At 38.2% G+C, this 22,637-nt stretch overlaps 1 protein-coding gene across 1 annotated transcript; it reads right to left on the minus strand.

Annotated features, from left to right (window-relative positions):
* Positions 2,305 to 6,407, minus strand: LOC109223889 (cleavage stimulating factor 64-like). The gene is made up of 7 exons (XM_019388362.1): positions 6,232 to 6,407; positions 5,925 to 6,002; positions 5,260 to 5,298; positions 4,611 to 5,168; positions 4,441 to 4,533; positions 3,019 to 3,195; positions 2,305 to 2,915 (listed from the first exon to the last, which is right to left on the minus strand). The coding sequence occupies exons 1-7, from the start codon at positions 6,307 to 6,309 to the stop codon at positions 2,793 to 2,795; spliced, it is 1,146 nt and encodes a 381-aa protein (XP_019243907.1). The 5' UTR covers positions 6,310 to 6,407; the 3' UTR covers positions 2,305 to 2,792.

Genomic DNA, 22,637 nt, shown 5'->3' on the forward strand with positions numbered 1-22,637 from the left:
AAGCTTCTCCAAGCCAAAAGCACTTTTTTTTTTTGAAGTTGAAGTGTTTGACCAAGTTTTTAGAGGGAAAAAAAGTGCTTTTGTAGAAGCAGAAAAAAGTAGCTTCTCCCTAAAAATACTTTTTTGAAAAGCACTTTTGAGAAAAATACATTTAGAAGTAGTTCTTAAAAGCTTGGCCAAACACTAATTGCTGCTCAGAAGTGCTTTTATTAGTCAAATACAAACTGTTTCTCACCAAAACAACAACAACAACAACCCAGTAAAATCCCACTAGTGGGGTCTGGGGAGGATAGTGTGTACGCAGACCATACCCTATCCCGAGGAGTAGAGAAGTTGTTTCCGAAAGACCCTCAGTTCAAGAAGATGAAAAGAGACAATATTAGTACCACCAACAGATACCATAAGAAAAAATAACAACATCATGAAAACCAGAAAATAGGTGCAAAGCAAAAGCACTAGCCAGTAAATAGACTCGGCCCTATGAAAAAAAAAGAGTAGTAAGACACGACATTGCCACTAGCTGTCTTAGACAAAAACCCTATCAAGCTAGCCTCACAAAGGTATGAACTAAGGAAAGATTCAACTACCTCCTAACCTACAACCCTAATCCTCAACCGCCACAGCTTCCTATCAAGGGCCATGTCCTCGGAAATTTGAAGCCTAGCCATGTCCTGCCTGATCACCTCTCCCCAATACTTCTTAGGCCGCCCTCCACCTCTTCTCGTGCCCTCCAAAGCCGGCTCACACCTCCTTACCGAAGCATCTGGGCTTCTTCTCTGAACGTGCTCGAACCATTTGAGCCTTGCTTCCCGTGTCTTGTTATCAATGGGAGCCACGCCCACCTTCTCCCGAATATCATCATTCCTAATCTTATCCATCCTAGTGAGCCCGCACATCCACCTCAACATCCTCATCGCTGCTACTTTCATCTTCTGGATATGTGAGTTCTTAATAGGCCAACACTCAACCCCATACATCATGGCCGGTCTAACCACCGCTTTAAAAAACTTACCTTTGAGTATCCGTGGCACTCTCTTGTCACAAAGGACTCCAGATGCTAACCTCCACTTCATCTACCCCACTCCAATACGTTATGTGACATCCTCGTCGATCTCCGCTCCCCCTTGGATAACCGATCCAAGGTACTTAAAACTGCCTCTACTTGGGATGACCTGTGATTCAAGCCTCACATCCACGTCCACTTCCCTCGACTCAGCGCTGAACTTACACTCCAGGTATTCCGTCTTCGTTTTGCTCAGCTTGAAACCCTTAGACTCAAGAGCCTGTCTCCAAACCTCCAGCCTCTCGTTAACACCGGCTCGCGACTCATCAATCAGAACTATGTCATCGCCAAATAACATACACATGACACCTCCCCTTGAATATGGTGTGTTAACGCGTCCATCACCAGGGCAAATAAGAACGGGCTGAGAGCAGAACCTTGGTGCAACCCCATAACAACCGGAAAATGCTCAAAGTCGCCTCCTACTGTCCTAACCCGAGTCTTAGCCCCATCATACATGTCCTTAATCGCCCTAATGTAGGCAATCGGCACACATTTAGCCTCCAAGCATCTCCAGAGAACTTCTCTAGGAACCTTGTCATACGCTCTCTACAGATCAATAAACACCATGTGCAGATCCTTCTTCCTCTCCTTGTACTGTTCCACCAGTCTCCTAATAAGGTGTATAGTCCGTAGTAGAACGGCCCGGCATGAACCCAAACTGGTTGTCGGCTATAGACACCGTCCTCCTCACCCTCGCTTCAACCACCCTCTCCCAAACTTTCATGGTATGACTCAGTACCTCACCCTGCTTCTCACCAAAAGTACTTTTGAAAAAAACTTTTGACAAAAAACACTTTTCAAAATAAGTTGATATTTGCAGCTTGGTCAAACAAGCTATATGCATGGTCTGAGGTGCAGACGTTATGGCAAGTGTCATATAAGAGCTTAAAGTTAGGTTTTATTATAAAGGCACCATAAAATTAATTTACAGAACACAAAACATATGTGAGTGAGTCTTCTACATGCCTTAATATTTCATAAAATGGATGTTTTCAAGTGCATATAACACATCATGCTGCTTTCTCAATAATGCCGCTAAATGCTGTATACCTAATGATTTTACAGCGGGGCTAATGAAATCAAAGTGGAAGCATCTCACTATTGCATGAATCGAGCCTTTACTCAAATCTAACACCGATCGTAAGGTTACTAAGAAAAACAAGAATGATTGGATATCTGACTGAGAGGGGAGGGGGGGGGGGGGGGGGGGAGAAGCATGGACCAACCAGTTACATTGCTATGTACCAACCTCCACATATCATGAAAAATTACTACATAGGTTTACAATTAGATCAGCATCCATAGACATGAATGTCTGAATTTCCCCTTCAATTTGGATCTCTCGGGAACTAGGTACAGCTCTTACGTGACTATACTATTTCGCAATCTCATATTTGAGTTGCATTAAACTATGCTAATACAGTACCATGCTACATGCAAGTGACAATAGATACAAAAGAAAGAGGAAAGGGTCCGAAAGATGAAATATATATTACACCAAAGGAGCTCCACCAACACCCCTATAAGCAACATTTATGATTTGCTGACTACATGACAGGAAACCCTAATTGAGCTAGGAAAAATAACCTTAACGAAGGGGGAACCACACCATTGAACTAGGGACGCACTGTCCATCTACGGGAATGGATAAATAGCAAAGTCAGTTAGCCAGACAGTGATATTCCAATTTCTTCGCAAAATTGTCTTTTGCAGCACTTGCTTCTAATTAACGGAGCATTTGTTGCAACTGAAGCACTTGGTTCCTTTGCTCTGGAGGTAGCATGTTAATCTGTTCGGGGGTCAGACTCCTTACTTGCTGAAGAAGTGCATTCTCCATCTCTGGACTCAGCTGCACATCAACAAGATTAACTTATTTTTGGCCTGAAACAGAAAGTATAACCAACAGTCATCTCTAAAACTAAACAAGTGAACAATAGGACTGCAGATATTACTGCTGCCGGTCTAGAAGGCTGACTGCTCGGGCCCATCTGGCCAGTGAATGGTGGTGGTCCTGGGAGCTGTGTTCCTGATGTATTCTCTGGTAAGCTGGGAATCCAAGGAGATACTCGATCTGCTTGCATAGAACTTCCAACTTGATTGAACTCTGGTCTCAAATGTGAACCTCCCCTCTAGATATATGCACATAAAGACAGCACGTTAAATCCTATGATAATAGCCCACATAGATTCTAAAGTGAGTTAGAGTTAAGAATTCTCTTTCAAACAATAGAAACCAAAATGATCGTGCTTTCTGGACTTTTGCCAGAACTAACATGTAACATTGCTCTTAGAAACACCATGTTACAAAAAGATGATTTGGGAATGGATAACAAGTTATACTTTGTCAACGTTTGAACTTTATCGAAGATAATACTTAAGTATATAAAGTCTGCAATCTGTAGTTTCAAAAGGCCAAATATATTGAAAATATTTTGATGGCTAATAATAATACTGACAATTAGGGCTGTGCATGGATCAGATCGGATTTAGCACATTTCGGATTTTAGAAAATGCAATCCGAATCCGGTCCGAATTAATATCGGATCGGGTCGGATTTTCGGATTTCGGATCGGATTATTATGCCTCAAAGTTGCAAACTCATATGTATATTTTCTTTGTAAAAGAGGCAATACAGTAAGAAAAATTCATGTTTCTGCCATTATGAGAGTACTGTGGTGCCAATATAGCTAAATCCATCAATTGTAAAGGTAATAACTTGGAGGAAAATTTAAAGGAAGTACTACTAATTATCTAAAATTAAAGTTTAGTATTTATACATGCCCTAATAATTTCGGATTCCGGATCGGATCAGATCGTATTAAAATTATACCAATCCGAAATCCGAAATTGAACGGATCGGTTCGGATTTCGGATATCCGATCCAAATGAACATCCCTACTGACAATAGGAAAAATAGAATTGTTAGTTTGGGCTAGAGGGACCAAGGGAATTGGAATGATTTGGGATGTAAAAGAAAGTCGGTAACCCAGATTTTTTTAAAAGAATGCTAACAATGGAGGAGCATAGCATACCTATATGACTATATCCCTATTAGCCATTTTTATCCAAGACTAAAAAACCCTCTATACATATCCTACTTCACAATCCCACACACCTAATGATCATGACATAGACGTATTTAACACGGATAAGTATAAAATCTTAAACACAGTAAAATTGGCACAGAACTCATGCATTGGTAAAGAGGTAACTATTAAGTGGCACTTAAAACTTAACAATGGTCCGCCCTTATTAGAATTGACCAAGTTTAGCAGAGCAAGAAATAGAATGATCAGGCTTACATGGCCAGAAAGACCAACCAGCACTAGCAATGGCATAAAGTTTCAGTCACGTAGATTTAAAAAACTAGGACACCTGATATAGCGACTGGGGTGGCAGCTGACTTGGAACTGGTGGTTGTCCCGGTAGAAAAGAAGGTCCCATGCTTGCTGGAGGCCTCGGCGCAGGCTGAATGATAAAAGGAAAATTCACATCTTATGCATGGAATAGGAAAAACTTAAATTCTCTAAAGGCATAATGCTTACATGATAAGTAGGCTGAGAATGATGGTGGTGCTGAGGTGCTCCAGATTGCGGAAAACCACTATTGGGCCCCATGTGAGGGTGAAGTTGATGAGGGAAGGGTTGCATTGGTGGTATCGCTTGTGGTGGTAGCTGCGGTTGCATAATGAGGTGTTGGTTGCCACTAGTTTGCATTGGTTGTTCCAACTGGGAGGATGCTGGAGGCATCTGTGATTGAAGATGAGATGGCAGCGGTGAAGCAGAATGATGAGGAAGCGATGGCATGTTAGGAACTTGAGAAGTTTGTGGTAAAGAGATTGGTGTGGCTTGAGCACCACTATGTCCTTTTGGCTGCTGCAGCGACTGCAATGGATAAGACGGCAAGGATGGGGATTGAAGGTTTGAGGGTGGACGAGAAGCGGATGGCACTGTTGGAGCAGGTTGATTATGCTGCTGCTTTCTTGTTTGTTCCTGAGTGCCAATTCGCCCTGACAACGATGGAGTGGTCTGGACATTTGACCGCGGAAGCTGAGATACTGATGGCTGAGGATTCAGTGCTCCTGTCGGCTGGATGGCTGGAATCTACAATAAAAAAAGTAAATATCTGCATCTGCATCGCATTGTACACATGAAATAGATATTTCACAAAAGGATGATAGAAACACTAACTTACTGCTTGTGGGGGCTGCACCATCCCGAGCATTATTTGTGCCTATTAAACGCATCATCAAAATCCAGCTCAGAAAATCATAAATCAACAAAGAAACTCCAAATTCATATATGCCGGATTCCAATTAAGAAAGCTTATGGTTCCAACCTTCCACAGTATCTTGTGATGCCTCACAATACAAGATAGAAAATAATCCTTAAAACACCGTCCATATCACAATAAACCAACGTATACTCTATCCTAAGAGTTCACACAAGGGACAAAGGAGAAGCTGTGTTTTAGCCATGAAAATTGATATATTTCACTTACTACATCAGGCTTCTCTAAATGTCAAATTATATAAGAGTTTAAACTTTAAAAATATTAAGGCAAACAGTTTTCATATATTAAGCTTTTTGATCACATATTAAAATATCTGACTTCAAATTTTAAACTAAATCACGCCATTTCAGTTTACACTTATAAGGACAAGAATGTTGAAACCATAAGCCGGTGTAACTACACTCCCTGCAATAACTAGATAACTTAGAACACTAATTTTAGCATCGTAACAACCACTAGGAAGCAAAAAGAGATAAGAATCTAGAATAATAATGCTCAAAATTAGATACTTGATCAAAGTCAAGCAAATGAGTAAAATTAGAAGAGAGAGTGAAGGTAAAAAAAACCTGAAAGAGTGCCCTAGTCAAGCTAGGGTTTTGAATGAGAATTTGCCTTGCTTGCTGCTGGTTCTGTTCCACTAGCGTCTACACAGCAGCCCCATTAGAAAATCAGTGCTAATAATTTACAATTTTTATCAAGTAGCTCTAGGAAAATAATACGAGTAACAAACGAAATGAAATGAAAATTGAACTTGATTAAACCTTCAACAATGAATTTGTGTATGGATTATATGACACATACACACACATACATACATACATACATACATATATATATATATATATATATATATATATATATATATAGGAGTACCTTCATCTGAGACATAATGTCGTGGAGCTGGTTTTTGGACATTCCGGCCATTTTCGCCGATAATCCATCTCCGGCCATTGCTTCCCCAAATCTCTCACACCGGCACTTTCAGTCGGAGCAAGGAAATAGCAGGAACAAGGGACATTCTTATACCATTGTTTTTCGTTGAAATAGCACGCCAGTTTTTGCAGTATATTTGCAAAGTCATTGAAAAATAGTTATTTTTTGCTATTATACAAAAAATTGTAGCATAATATATTGGATATGGGTGCACCTCTATATAAATTTTCGGCATATTATGCTGGAACTCCAACACGCGAAAAGTTATATCCGAGATTGGAGCACTATATTATGTTAGACCGTTATATTATACCGAAACTCTAGTATATAGTGGAATTTCAGTATATTATAGTGGATTATTTTTTTCGATTATTTTTGACATTGTGACTATTTTTGAACGACCATTTGTAAATATGACTATTTTTGACTCCCCTTATTTTCCTTGAGATGGTTGCCACTTTATTGGGCGGGCCCTATACGGTGGCCCATCAATATAGCCCACTATTAGAATTAATATTGACAAATAGAACCTGCAAAAAAAGTACTACTGTAATTTTCCCATAGTTTCCAATGAAATATGACATTCTAATTACGCGAAACACATAAACAGTCTCCAAGTTGTTCACAACGTTCAGTTGAACACCTCAATTGAGACTATTTCCAGCTAAACACTTCAAGTGGCTATTAAGTAGGTCAAGTAAATACCTGAGTACAGCAGGCCATATGCGTGAGTTGCACTTGCCGATGATATGACAAATGAACCAATCAAAAAATGACATGTGTAATTTCGCCATAAGAATTTGACACATGTAATTAACAAAAAAATACATTTAAAAAAGAAAAAAACTTCTTCTCCTAAACCAGCGTTCCTCCTTCCCCTAACTCTTCTTCCAAGCTTTCTCAAACCCTTCCACTTACTCGTTGAACCCATGACCACCATTTCATCTGCAAAAAATTGGGCAAAGAAAAATTTAGATTGAACCTTGAAGGTTCTAATAACTATGGTGCAAAACGGTCCATGAACAAGAACACAGTTGCTTCACACATTGTGTTTTCATTCTTGCTCTGTGCCATTGAAGAAGAAGAAGAAGAATTCTGGCTTTCTTCCATTTTGTCCCCTGATTTTTTCTTCTTCTGGGATTTCAACAAGAAAAGGCTTCTGGTTCTCACCTTTTCACTTAGCTTTGTAATCTCACAAACACAAGCATCAACTACTGTTGCCATTTTCTTTTTTGGGCAAAGTTTCTCTCTTTCTTTTTCTCTTTGCTTATGTAAGTAATCTTGAAAATATATAATACTCAGATATAAAATTGAAAAGCGAAAAAGGGTCTACTTATATAATATGAAATCAGAAGCTTTGGTGGGGTATGACATTGGTTTGCTTTGGGTTTTCTTGTTTTTCATCTATGGTGAAATTTTTTTTGAAGAAGGGGAAGTATAGATGAAGGTATGTGGGTCCACAAAAATAAAGGTTATTTTTTTAAGCTAAAAAGAAAAAGAAAAGAACACAATTCATGTCCTCACGCGCTCAATTTGTAGTGAGAGACAATTGATTTGCCATGTCAGCGCAAAGTATTTACTTGATATACTTTGTAAGTACTTAAAGTATTTAACTGGAAATAGTCTCAATTGAGGTGTTCAACTGACCGTTGTGGACAACTTGAAGGGGCTGTTTATGTATTTCGCCTTCTAATTAATGATGTAAATAAATGAATGACATTTGGGTTATACTTATAATTGCTCAGAAAAGGCGATCGTTTGTGATTTATTACTGATGTCACATACTCCCTCCGGTCTAAAATAAGTGATTTTTTGGATGTTTTCACACAGATTAAGAAATCCACCTTTTAGCATTAATTAGTAATGGAATTGACCATATTAACCTTTACTATCTCACATAAACACTCCTAACACATATTCCAACACTATTTACTCCAAGGACAATGTAGGAAAAAAATAATTAATTCATTCTTGAAATCTGAAAAAATCACTTATTTTGGACCACAAGAAAAAGGCCAAAAAATCACTTATTTTGAACCGGAGGGAGTATATTTTTTGCTTTCTTTTGCCACTTGATTTATAATTTTCCCATATATAGGGAAATTGAACTTCTTTTTATTTCTTTTAATGAATTTATAACATTTCATTTTTTTTTGGAGATACACTGATTATGAGAAGTGTTTTATTGGTGTTTTTGTAAAATTTGCTAGAATATATAAGATTCCAATTATTATTACTACGTGTGCAGGTTTGATTCAAATCAAATCACATACCCAAAGTCATGATCTCACAATTTCAGGACATCGTATGATGATTACCATTCTTAAATTTGAGTATTGGCTTAATTTGTTAATTGTGAAAAGTTTCGTTCAAGTTACAACACTAAAACTTCAAGAGCCAAGAAGGATTATCCCATAGACTTTTTTTTTCTTTTTCTTTTTTTCTCGAAGTGGTGGTGTTTAATTATCTATAGTTTACAGTTAGTTCTTCATATTTACCCGTACGTTTATCTCCTCTCAAATAGAAAGCTATTATTGTAATCACAATCATGCAAACTAAATACTTAATGATTATCAGGGGTGGACGTACCTTGGCTTAAGCGGTATCATCCGATACCGCTTCGCAGATTTTTTTTATTAAATATTGATATCCAGTCAATTTGAAATGCAAACGGATAATATAATTGAACTTTGATGTCAGCAAGGGTTGAATCGCTGACCTCTTTCAATTGGCAAGAGCAAACAAAAACCAATGCTTAGGTTGGTGGTCTATTTCGTCTATTATAGTGACAAATAACATTTATATCATACTGGAATAGTTTTTCTAATTTCAACAGTAACAAAGCTACTCATTCTGTAATTTTAACGATGAAAAGTTGTCGGGGAGATTTTTAGTGAAGTATCTAAGTTGTATGGTCTTTTCAATATGTCGTTGTTACTATAATTTATTCATTTGCTTAAATTTTTAAATATTAACACCGTTTACAAAAATATCTACGTACGGCCCCGATGATTAATCATCTAATATTTATTGGGGAATTTGCATCTATACCCGCTTTTTGGGTCACGTTTTAACTTGTGCCCGCTTTGCAAAAAAATTGCAAGCGTACCCACATTTTCGCGTAACTTCAGCATACGGGGCTGAAGTAGCAAAGGCAATCACGCAAAACTTCAGCATTCTAGTAGACGGGCATGAAGTAGCAAGTGTGCTGAAATTTTTATTTGTAATTGCTGACTTAAGCATAGTAACTGAAGTTTTGTTCTCTATTTGCTGAAGTTTTTGTTTGTAATTGCTGAACTTACGCATGGTAGCTGAAGTTTTGTTCTCTATTTGCTGAAGTTTTTCTTTGTAATTGCTGAACTTAAGCATAATAGCTGAAGTTTTGTTCTCTATTTGTAATTGCTGAACTTAAGCATAATAGCTGAAGTTTTGTTCTCTATTTGCTGAAGTTTTTGTTTGTAATTGCTGAACTTAAGCATAGTAGTTGAAGTTTTGTTCTCTATTTGCTGAAGTTTTTGTTTGTAATTGCTGAACTTAAGCATGGTAGCTGAAGTTTTGTTCTCTATTTGCTGAAGTTTTTGTTTGTAATTGCACTAAATAAGCTGAAGTTTTTTTGTCCTGGTTTCATTAGTTTTGTCATTAAGCTTTTTCAAAAACTTCAGTAGAAGATGCTGAAGTTATTTAGTTCATTTATAAAAACTTCAGCAATAAATAAGCTGAAGTATTTTATGTCCTGAATAAGCTTTTTAAAAAACTTCAGCAGAAGATGCTGAAGTTATTTAGTTCATTTGTAAAAACTTCAGCACTAAATAAGCTGGTGTTTTTTTGTCCTGGATTCATTAGTTTTGTCATAAAGCTTGTTCAAAAACTTTAGCAAAAGATGCTGAAGTTATTTAGTTCATTTGTAAAAACTTCAGCACTAAATAAGCTGAAGTTTTTTAGTCCTGGATTCATTAGTTTTGTTATAATCAGACTACTATAAAATAATCAGATTGCCAATAGTATCTAAATTATAAAATTTTGGAAACAAATAAACGTAAAAAGAACATAATTATCATGAAAAGAATCACTAAGTGTGACCATAAACTTCCCGTACGTGGAAATATTCACAAATTATTGTCTACTAACTTATGTAATTATTTATAATTTATTTTTAAATAATCTGATAAACATACTTATAGCAATCATCCCATGAACTGATGTTTCGTAGCAGCACCAACAACAGCAGAAGAAAGAAGAAGAAAACGAAGGAGGAGAAGGAGGAGGAGAAAGGGAGCTGAAGTTATTTAAAAGTGCGTACAAGTTAAAACTTTTTTAAAAAGATGGTATAGGTTAAATGGGGGCGACCAAATAGGACGCCCCGCAACACAACGAGCTACTTTCACTATTTGCTAGCCTTTATGACAACTTGACTAGCAAGTTATAATTTGTGTTTACAAATGCAAAGGTGGACACTTGAATGTGAATAGGACTAAGTAATAAAAAAACAGACTAGGGAATTGCTGGTATACTGTATTTATAAAATAATTTCGGTGAAGAAAAATAACGTATAGACATAAATGTAGAAGAAATAGAAAATAATCCGAGATCACTGAATTCATAATATTTTGTTAAGGAACTTAATCCTCTCCTAGTACCCGAGATTATGGATTATTTCCTCCCAGGATAGAATAGATTACGCACTGGTGTAGTGGTACTTCAAACGCAGTATTTCAGCGAACACAATGATCGGTAGCAAATCACACTTACTGTTGCTTTCTTTGTAGTTAAAACAAGAAAATTTTACCTCCTATAGCAAAGTTTTACACCCTATTTACTATAAATAAAAACCCTTTTAAAATATTATTTTCTATAGCTACCTTTTAGGTTTATAGAAAAATATGTATTTATGGTCATTTCCTACAATTAAGTCATTAAATACGTTGTCTAATATTTTTCTCTCTTATTCTTTTGAGTTTATTCTCTCCCAAAATCACCGCATAGTATCTTATTTCTCTCTACACGATCTCTCTCTCACAGCGCATTCTCTCTCTAGATTGTTTTCAAACCCTAGCGTAGATTTGCTGGATTTCATCTCTGCTAACATGAGTTTCAAAATTTCTTGATCGAAGTTTCCGATATGAGTTGTATCTTTTCCCAAAGTGGAGCGGACATGGTCTGTTCATAGCTGAATCGATTTTGGATGTTGACATGGAAGAGGAAAGGACAGAGGAGAGGGTAGCAGCGACTAATGAGATTAGGATTAGGTTTGGGGAAATGGGTTAAACCATTCCCATATAACAATGGAAATGTATTTGCAGGTTCATCAGCAACCATTGAAGTCAAAAGGAGAACAAAAATACGCAATTACCCTAATTGTAGGTGTATTTATATGTATTCGGGTCCGCATACATTGATTTTTAGTTTGTATAGTGGTATTTTCTTCTCGTATTTAGATGTATTTATATGTATTCGATAAGGTATACACTGATTTTTATTTTGTACAGTAATTTTTGACTGTTGTATTTATATGTATTTGAGTTCATACATCAACATTTTTAAATACATTGTTAGTTCTATCATTTTGATGTTGTTCATCAATTAGTTATGCATTCAATCTAACTTTGCATCTGTATTTTCAACCTAACTATATCTATCTGTATTTAAAATAACAATATAATAAAATACAGTAAAATACTCTCAATACAAAGAGAAAATCAATGAAATATACTCAATAAAGCAATAATACCATCTATTAGGAATAAATAAAATATTGTGAATACAAAAATAAACTTGAATACATTGAACACAACTGTTAGATACAACAGAATACAAGCACTAGGTTTATTATGAAATATGCAAGCAGTAGGTTACTATTACACGTTGTATCCGACATAAATACATGATGTATTCATATATAGAAAATCGAATTTCAAAGTATTTCTGTAGATACTTTTATCAATTCCGAGTAGAACCTCGAACAATGTCTGGAAAAAAAAACTCTAATTGTATCAGAAAAAAAGAGGGACTGAAACTCTAAAGAATGCTCTATTTTTTGGTGTTTAGCGTTTGATAAATCTTCTCATTAATTGGATTGATAATGTTGTGTGTTATAATTGATTTAGGTGAGTTATATTAGAAGTTTATCCCGTTAAATTAGCAGCTTTATGTTATTAAACAACTGGAAAGACCTATTATTACGTTGTATTCATGAATACACGCGAATACAACGGCTGACAGATGGACTGTCATGTTTTTTAGCCAATTTTTGCTACTGTATTCATGAATACAATAGCTCGAATACATCTAAGACATTACCATAACAACTGAAAGGTAGCTACGTAAAGTAATTATGTGTATGGTAGCTATAGGAAGATAATAACCACTAAACAATAGTAATTTCTGAAAATTCCTCTTAAAACAATGCAGAAGAAAGAAGGAGATTTCAGAATTTTCGTAAGGAAAATCTGAGGGAATGGTCTGCTATTTATAGCCAATATGTTGAGTTTAAACAAAGAGGTGCAACTCTTCAAAATATCTGTTATGAATGTTCACGTAAAACGGTCATTGCGTAATTGACAATATTACGTTAATCTTAATATTAACAAATAAATTTAGTCCAAAAAACTAATCAATCAATCATTTGACCAAAGCCGAGCGACGACAACAACAACATGAGACTTGCCTTCTTCTTAACTCTTTAAGAGCTAGAAGAAGAGCAATTGTATATATACCCATCAAAAGTCTTTTCCTCCTCCAATATGGGATAATGTCCCTTTATCAAGGAGAGAAAATAAAAACTTTATTTTTTCCCTCCATTTCCCATTCACCCTCTTTTAAGCTAAACCAAAACCAAGCTTAAAACCCAACAGGATTTTCACAAGTGCGTCAACTACAGTAGACTACAATAATAACCTAACAAAAATCTACTATTTCTTGATTTATTTACCCAATGGTCATCAAAACATACTGTCACGACCCCAGTTCGCCCTCCGTGAACTATCGTGACGGCACATAGTCTCTACGACTAGGTAAGCCTAACAAATTGCGGGAAAAAAATAACAGAATAAAACAAATAAAAACTTGCGGAATAAACATAGTGAAGGTTTAAACATGCCGCTCGCCATATACAATACAACTCTCAAACTGAAACTACATTTTCCAAAACCCGGAATCTCATGAAATCACAAGCTGTGGAATAATTACAGTGTTCTAACTCCAGAGTGTCTAAACAAAAGTAAATACAGAAGGGCTAATACTATGATAGAGAATAGAAAGGGACTCCTCGGTCTGCGGACTGGCAGATATACCTCGAAGTCTCTGGAGAATCACCTCGCCTCAAGGGTAGTAGGACTGAGTCGAAGTACCTGGATCTGCACATGAAAAACATGTGCAGAAGGGGCATGAGTACTGTCACACCTCCTTTTTTACACACCTACCCCAAAGGATAATGTATAAGGGAGTTTTTCCATTTAAAGTGACATTATTCGAAATGGAATTATTTATTTATTTTTAGAGTCGCCACTTGGGAAAGGATTGACTTTTGGTGTCCCAAGTCACCGATTTAACTTAAATCCCAAATCGAGAAAAATTTCGACTTCCTAATTGGAGTCTGCGAACCAGAAATTCTGAATAAGGAATTCTGTTGACCCGAGGGAAGGTGTTAGGCACCCCCGGATCCCGTGGTTCTAGCACGGTCGCTTAAATTATTATAAATGGCTAAAATCTAATTTTTATACATGTTCAAACCTATAGTGCAATTTTATAAATTTGTTCAACCGCTTTTAATTAGTTTTTTATGAAAGTGAACGCCGTTTAAGAGCGTGTTTTTGGATCACGTCACATGAAGTGCACCCGGATCCTCGACACCTCTTATTCAACGTTTTGGGATTTGGATTTGGGTCGCATGAAATGCACACCCGTATTTAAGAAGGTAAAATTATTAAAAACGCGCCTAAAGTGGCTAGCGTGTTATTTACTTTGCGGGAGGTCATGAAAATTCGCTAAATGGCATGTCCCGAATTCTAAGTATTTTAATTAAGCATTCAATGAGGGCCCCGCAATTTATGCATTTTTGTTCGGCGAGGCTCATCTCACTTATAATCTAAAGGCCATCCTAAAATGAACTATTATTCTCTATTAGTGATTATCTCTAACGGCCTAATTAATTAACTCTACGAATTAATCATTATTTAAAGCAGTAAAAGTCCGGGCCTCAAGATCAAGTCCAAATTTAAATAAGGGAAATTTCTATTATTGAAAATCCCTTAGTTCAAATCTGCCACCTAAATTGAAGGCCCAAAGCTTGTATTACAATTTGAATCAATAGCCTTACTTAAGGCCCCTAGCCTATTGGGCTGCGAAATTGGCCCAAAACAAAACAGAACAAAGCAAATCCGCTCAGCCTTATGAAGGGTTGTCTAATACTAGGCCTAAGGATCAGCCCAAATGCTGCCAAACGCCTTAATTCAAGGGCTAAGCACTTTGGGCTTGTTATTATATGACCGGGCCCAATTCTTATTCAACACAAGGCTGCCATGCTGGGCTCAAATGAATGATCCCCAATCCAGTACTGATTTTATTGGGCTCTCAAAAGTTCTGATTTTAAAATAATTGGATCTATTAATCTGATAAAACAAAGGAGTGACTCAAATTTATTCCGATCCGAAGGCGAATTGTGCTGATTTTAGAATGTAAACAACTTATACAATTTCCACTTATTTGCCTATCGATAATGGACATTCTCAACCTGGACGTTTAGTAGTAAATTCAGTGATTCATAAATCTTTGAACTAATATGGAATACCAGGTAGATGTTGACATTAAAATGTGATCCAATTATTCTAGATCTCACGTTTCAGCATATACATAATAAACAAATTGAAATACATAGCTATGTTCAACCTATAAGACAGGCCAATTCCCATTAACAAGAATGTTCAGGCCGCTTTCGGATCCAATTCTGATCGATAACCTGTTCTAAGCTATATTAGCTATACTAAACTAACATTAATAAGAATGCTCGCAGTAAGCAAGGCTAAAACTAACTATACTAAATGTATACTATTTGCAGGATATTCATACAATGCTAAGAGAAGTTCAAAAGTCCAATTATTACAGCCATGGGAAGTCCAGATCATTTAAACCTCAAATACTACTACTGCATATCCTAGCATTCAGACTAGCATGTCTACAAATAAACTAACACACAAAAATAATATGAGTAGTACATTATTTCTTCAATGATTCAGGTACATGGATGATTCAGTTCTTCACACATCAATTGAGGCTGAAAATTACCTGGAAATTAGCACAAATGATGAGAAAAGGAAGTCAGCTAAAACAGCAATGGACAGCGGCAGTAACTTCAACAGACAAACAGCAATTCCAAGTCCAAAAACCAGGCAAAATAGGACAGGATGCAGTAAATTCCAACACCATTTCAATCAACCCAAATAAACCAACAAAGCTTGGAAATTAGGCGTGATGAACCAATGCCATTGAATGAAAACAAATCTGGAACTCTTTTGAAATTTTCAGTGATTGTTTTTGCAGTAGTTTTAAACTTGGATTTGAACTTTGATTTACCTAATCTCTAGAATTTGAATTGTTATTTCTTTTTTGAAATTTTCAGAGCTTGAATCTCTCTAAACTGCTGAAGATGGTTTTTGAATTTCAAATTTCAGAATTTTCTAGCTTCCCCCAACTTTATGACCTCAAAACTTCTAAACCTCTCCCACTTGTTATGCAAGGCAGGGGTACTGCCTTTTATAGGCAAAATTAGGGCAATTTTCAGACTTTTACTTTGCACCCTAGCCCCTCTTTATTTTTAGTTTTTTAGCTTAAAAGTCCTTGAAGGACTGACTTGTTTCCCAAATTAACTAACCAAAAGCCTGAAATTGGCTAGAAGTCCCTGCTAGAACATTCCTATTTCAGTTATGAAAAGTTTCCCTGACCTAGAGTTCCCAAACTACCCCCAAAGTACCCTGAAATTACCCCTCAAACCTTAGACCAAAATCTGGGCCTCACATGACCCAAATTAATGGGTCTGAAATAACCCAAATTGGTCTTTTATTGGGCTCTTCGATTTCCAGAAATCAAACCAACCAAGTCCAAATCCCCCATTTTCAGGACTGACCGAAATTCCCAACAAGGAGCCCAAAACTAAACCAAGTGGAAATCAATTACTGGATTTTATTCTTAAAATTATGTAAACTAACTTCGTCAGTAAACTAATTAATGCGACAGAAAACAAAAAAAATAAAAATGAACACATGATAGAAGAACAAATGAGGCAGAACCAAATAAAGAAAGAATTGAAACACAAGAAAAGAATACAAAAAGAAAGAAGCTGAACGGTACCTAAAATTGACGAAGAATCCTGAGAAAACCCCTCAAGCTCTTGATTTTGACCGAAATAAGCTTTAAACATGTGTTTTCAAACGAAAACACATGAATAAAGCTAACTTTGGCTTCAAATCTTCAAAGCATTGACTCATTTAGAGTTTTGGACATTTTAGGGTTTTCTTTGATCTAATATTAGACGCGTTCCAAAGACTTCTGAGACAATCTGAGTGAGAATTTGGAATAAGGGAGTGAAAGTGATCTCCGGGTGTTATTTTGGTGGGTTTTGGGTGGCGGCGCCCTAGGGTTTCACTGATTTGGGGCTTTTGGGTGGGATTTGAAGTGTAAAAGGTGGATATTCGTGAAGGGGGAGTTGAGAGGAGTGTCTGGTGCAATTTCGGCCAAGTTTGGAAGTCAAACGCCGCCGCATGGCGATTTCCGGCGGCGCCGGTGAGAGACGAGGATGAAGGGAACGACACGGTCTTAGGTTAAAATGTCTCTTCAGACACTTTTAGTTAAAGAGGAGAATGGATTGAGGCCCTTGGATGGGGTATGATGAACGGCCAGGATTGAATGGTCAATTAACCAAAAACGACGTCGTTTCGAGGGTTCCAAAGACATAAGGTTTGGACCGGGTGCAATTTGGGTTGGACGGGTAATTGGGCTAATTTTGCATGGGTATCCGGGGTTGGTTGGACATTGGCCCAACACTTGTAAGGCTTAACATGCCAGATTTTCTCTTTTCTTTATTTTCCATTTCATTCAATTCTTTTCTTTTCTTCTTTTCTTTCAACTTTAAAACCAAATTAAAATTAGACCTAAAAATTAATTCACCCTACCTAATTAAGCTACTAATACCAAATCAAAGGAAGCTAATAAACCTAAAAACTAAAATTAAAACAAATCAAAGTTTCTTTGTGATTTTTGTATTTTGTATATGAATTAAACATGCACATAAAAATGCAAAACACGAAATAATGCAATTAGTTCCCTATAATTCAAATAATAAAAGAGAATCCTAGTTCTAATGAATTTTATAGGAGTAATTAAGCGTGGCAAAAATTTCGTGCTCACAGCTGCCCCTCTTTGCTCGGAGACACGAAGGGTTTTCGGGCAAAGATAAATGAGCAACTATGGGATTTTTGCCTGCTTGGCACTCCATGAGAAGCATTTTTTGAAAAAGTTTGACCGAACCTTGCTTCAGAAGTTGCCTACATATCCTTGGCTATAAAGGAATCAGGTCAGTGTAGTTCTGGAAGGTTTGGTAGCTGGGACTACCAAGAGCTGTGAATTTCACTGCTGTTGCTGCTGCTACTGCTTGCTGACCTCCTTATTACACCCAAAAAGGAAAATCAAAGCTAAGCTAGCTATGCCTAACAACTATGAGTTACAAGATTCCTATCTATAATTCTCTTGAAGCTTGATCTTGAGTCTTAGCTGATTTTGCTGTGGACTCCGATCTGAATCTTGATGCTCGCAAGTTGTTGGTGTTGTTTCTTTTTGCAGCATTGGGTCAAAGCGGGATCGGCGGAGCTTGTGGCTTCAATCAGATTTTGAGCAACCCGCGCCCTTGCTTGCTTCCACATTTTGAATTCATTTCTTTTTGTCCTTTTCTTCTTTTCTTTATTTTGGATTGAGACTCATTCCATCGGTCGTCTCGCACCCCTGTGCCTCGGTGTTAGACCTGCATAAGACACCAAAACAAACAAACGAACGAAATTTTCTGCCCTAGTTTTCACTAGGAAAATTTCGTGAGTTAGTTGTGACACATATCTAAGCGATCAAATCAGGATTGTGTAGGGAGATCCTCGTTTTTTTGGCCGGGATTTGGAAAGAAAAAGCTCCTCGGTTTTTTGGCCGGGATTAGGAAAGAAAAAGCTCCTCGGTTTTTGGCCGGGAGATCCTCGATTTTTTGGCCTGGATTTGGAAAGAAAAGGCTCCTCGGTTTTTTGGCCGGGAGATCATCAGTTTTTGGCCGGGATTTGGAAAGAAAAAGCTCCTCGGTTTTTTGGCCGGGAGATCCTCGATTTTTTGGCCTGGATTTGGAAAGAAAAGGCTCCTCGGTTTTTGGCCGGGAGATCCTCGGTTTTTTGGCCGGGATTTGGAAAGAAAAAGCTCCACGGTTTTTTGGCCGGGAGATCCTCGGTTTTTTGGCCGGGATTTGGAAAGAAAAAGGTCCACGGTTTTTTGGCCGGGAGATCCTCGGTTTTTTGGCCGGGATTTGGAAAGAAAAAGCTCCTCGGTTTTTTGGCCGGGAGATCCTCGGTTTTTTGGCCAGAATTTGGAAAGGAAAAGCTCCTCGATTTTTTGGCCGGGAGATCCTCGGTTTTTTTTTGGCCGGGATTTGGAAAGAAAAAAGCTCCTCGGTTTTTTGGCTGGGATTAGGAAAGGAAAAGCTCCTCAGTTTTTTGGCCGGGAGGTCCTCGATATTTGGCCGGGATTTGGAAAGAAAAGGTTCCTCGATTTTTTGGCCGGGAGATACTCGGTTTTTTTTTGGCCGGGATTTGGAAAGAAAAAGCTCCTCGGTTTTTTGGCCGGGAGATCCTCGGTTTTTTGGCCGGGATTTGGAAAGAAAAGGCTCCTCGGTCTTTTTTGGCTGGGATATTTAAGGAATGGGATCCTATGCTACCATGATTTGTTTTTCTTTTGGGATTTTCATTTTTGTTCCCTTTTCTTCTTTCTTTTTCTTTTGTTTTCCTCTTTATATGTTTTCCTTTAGCAAAACGCATGAAAGAATTTGGGGGGAAACTTCCTTTTTGGTCGTTTTCCTGCTGCAAAGCTGTTTCGGTGCTTGCGCATTTCATTTCCTTTTGGATTGCACCTGCTTCTTGCACGGTAGACCTGTTTTCAACAAAGAACAATTTGTTAGTTTGAAACGGTGGTTGGTTTTGTGGCCTTGATCCTCTCAATTGCTTGATCCCGGCCCCATTTCCGCTGAGAACTTTGCTGCTCGTTTGCCTTGAGGGTGAATCTCTTTTCAAAATGACCGGGTTCAGCCTTCAAGATTTCATTATGACTCGTTACTTTATTCTGCTCTTAGGACCTTTGCCTTTTCTTTCTTTTCCAATGTCTTTGCTTCAAAAGCATCAACCACCATGGTCAATCGGGATTGGACTGACGCGTCCGTTGAGGCTGAGTATTTTCTTCGACTCTGACCAGGCGGAGCCCTGTGAAGCCGGTCCTGCCACCTTTTCTTTGTACCAGTTACAGAATCAGAGTTAAACCGAAAGGGATTCAAAGAAAAAGTATGCAAAAGGCAAGCATATGATTTTAAAGAGAAGCGTCCCTTTCGGGGGAAAAGAAAGACTTATCTGGGGTGTGCATGCTAGCTTCAAATGAACATGACATGCTTCTTGGACTGGACGCCCGACCCACACAAACTTTCCAACTTCCCATGAAACCATCGATCCGCATTCCAAAACCAGGGAACCTTGCCAGGACTCTTTTAGTGACGAGATGGCTTCTTTTCGGCCGACAGCGCCCTTTGCGGGTTTTCGCCAATCGACCTCTCTCATTTCTCTTCTCACCGTCGCCCGATAGTGCTCTTTACGAGTTTTCACCCAACGGACTCTCTCATTTTTAATTTCTCTTCTCACCGTCGCCTTATGGTGCCCGAAGGTTTTCACCGATAAGACTCTCTCATTTTATTTCTCTCAATTTACATTGTGTCATATTCCAACAATAACGTTTTCCACTTCCCTGCCTTTGCCAATTGATCGGAAGGACTTGGACAAGGTTTTGGGTAAAAAGAATTCTGGACGGAGGTACAACTTTGGAACCATTTCGGCGGATTCATGGCTGAACCATTATATCATCTGCCCCAGTTTCATTTTTGGGGAAATTGGGATTTTTGTTTTGGTGTGACTGAACCTCAGGGAGAGGCTGCCTACGTACCTTTTCAGGATCAAGTCAAATGTAGTTCAAGAACATTTGTTTTTTGGTTGTTTCTATTCTTTGTTTTCTTTTTTCTTTTCTTTTCATCATATTTTCTCTTTTTTTTTCATATATTGTTTCGTTTTTTTTTTTTCGTACTTCCGGGTTCCAAAGAGGGTAGCCAAAGAAGGGTAACCGACTCAAATGGGTTTACGAAGGGTTGATAGTGTTTGGATAGCGAGAAAGAAAGCCTTCGTCATCTCAATCGCACAAAAGCCATCGCCGAATGAGGATTAGACGTAGTACCTTTTTACTGCATCTGCGTTGACTGCTGTCTCAGGATCATTCCCTTCGATGTCTCCCAGATACAGTGCTCCTCTTGGCAATATTTTCCGGATGATGTATGGACCTTTCCAATTAGGGGCAAACTTCCCTTTTGCTTCCTGATGATGAGGGAGAATGCGTCTGAGTACCAGCTGTCCCACTTCAAAATTCCTGGGACGCACTTTCTTATTATAGGCACGGGCCATTCTTTGTTGGTACAGCTGTCCGTGACAAACCGCGGCCATCCGTTTTTCATCAATTAATGACAATTGCTCTAGTCGGGTTTTAACCCATTCACTGTCCTCAATCTCCGCCTCAACGATTATCCGGAGTGAAGGAATTTCCACTTCTGCAGGTATGACTGCTTCAGTACCGTAAACTAACAAGTACGGTGTTGCTCCAATTGATGTACGTACTGTGGTGCGATATCCAAGTAATGCGAAGGGTAACTTTTCATGCCATTGCCGGGAGCTTTGNTGAACAAAGTCGTCACCGCAGAGAGTCTAGACATAGTACCTTTTTACTGTATCTGCATTCACAGCTGCTTCGGGATCATTGCCTTCGATGTCTCCCAGATAAAATGCTCCTCTTGGCAATATTTTCCGGGTGATGTATGAACCCTTCCAATTAGGAGCAAATTTTCCTTTTGCTTCCTGGTGATAAGGGGGAACGCATCTTAACACGAGTTGTCCCGCTTCAAAATTCCTGGGACGCACCTTCTTGTTGTAAGCGCGGGCTATTCTTTGTTGGTACAACTGTCCGGATGTGCCCTGAGTACAGCACACTCTTTTGTTGTAATGTATGGACCTTTCCAACCCGCGAACCAATTTTCCTTCAATTGTTCCAATTCTTTGTTTTATTTCCTCAAGGTTACCTTCTTTGCATTTCGACTCTTGATTCATTATTTCGAAATCTGACACCGTTTCGAGATCTAGGCATGAAGTCCGCAAGCATGTCATGTCATTTAAAGCTGCATTATTAGAACTAAAGAGAAGAAAATGAAGGAGAAAAATAGCAAAATCAGAAAGAAAAATGAACGAAGAAGTTTTGATTTCATTTTTTGGAATTTTGAAGATAACAGGGTTCACATTCGGGAATTTAAAGACAAGAAACTACAGAAAACATCCGAGTTACACCCTGAAATAACTCGGGATGCAGAAAAAGTGGCAGGGCTAGTTTACCGGGACTCCCACCTGATCGGGAATGGCGTAGCCTTCCAGTTCTGCAGTTTGGCGCTTGGTCCCATGTATAACACCTCAGCGGTGCTAGTGCCCTCTCTCGGCTGGACCATGTGGGTTTCGTAGAGCATTTTCCTCATTGCCCCACGTATTTCCTCAATTTCTTCAGCCGTGAAAACCTTATCATCTTCCTCTTTACTGTACTTAGGCTTGACAAAAGTTTCATACAAATGTACCACCTCATAATCGGCCATTTTCATTTTTTGAAAGAACACTTCTGCTTCCTCAGCACTCACAGGCTTCTTAGGCGGGAAACGCCTTCTGGTGGCATTGTTTACTTCCTCTACATTTGAATATTTCTCAATAGGGGATTTTCTGGCAGCTCTCCCAAGATCTCTTTACTCTTGTACGTAACCATCGTCTGATGATAATTCCATGGTACCGCAGCAGGATTGGTCATAGGCTTCTGTGGTACGCGTCCAATAACCACTGGCTCACTCAGCCGAGGTGGTTTGATTGTCCCCCGTACCACATAGGCTTGCTTAGGTACGTACATTTGTGTTCCTTTTTTCAAATCAGCTTTCTTTTCTGGTTCTGTCTTGGTGATTTTGCTCTTCTTTTCCTCTTTCTCTTGCTTCGGGGCCACCT

Source organism: Nicotiana attenuata, chromosome 3 (assembly GCF_001879085.1).
Source record: "Nicotiana attenuata strain UT chromosome 3, NIATTr2, whole genome shotgun sequence".
NCBI lineage: Eukaryota > Viridiplantae > Streptophyta > Magnoliopsida > Solanales > Solanaceae > Nicotiana > Nicotiana attenuata.

Excerpts from the sequence above, each read along its gene's own strand:
- LOC109223889 (XM_019388362.1), bottom strand. The coding sequence starts at position 6,309 with ATGGCCGGAGATGGATTATCGGCGAAAATGGCCGGAATGTCCAAAAAC. Across the intron at positions 5,299-5,924 it reads TGACTAGGGCACTCTTTCAG|GCACAAATAATGCTCGGGAT; the intron begins GTTTTTTTTACC and ends TGCGTTTAATAG. Across the intron at positions 5,169-5,259 it reads TGGTGCAGCCCCCACAAGCA|ATTCCAGCCATCCAGCCGAC; the intron begins GTAAGTTAGTGT and ends TTTTTATTGTAG.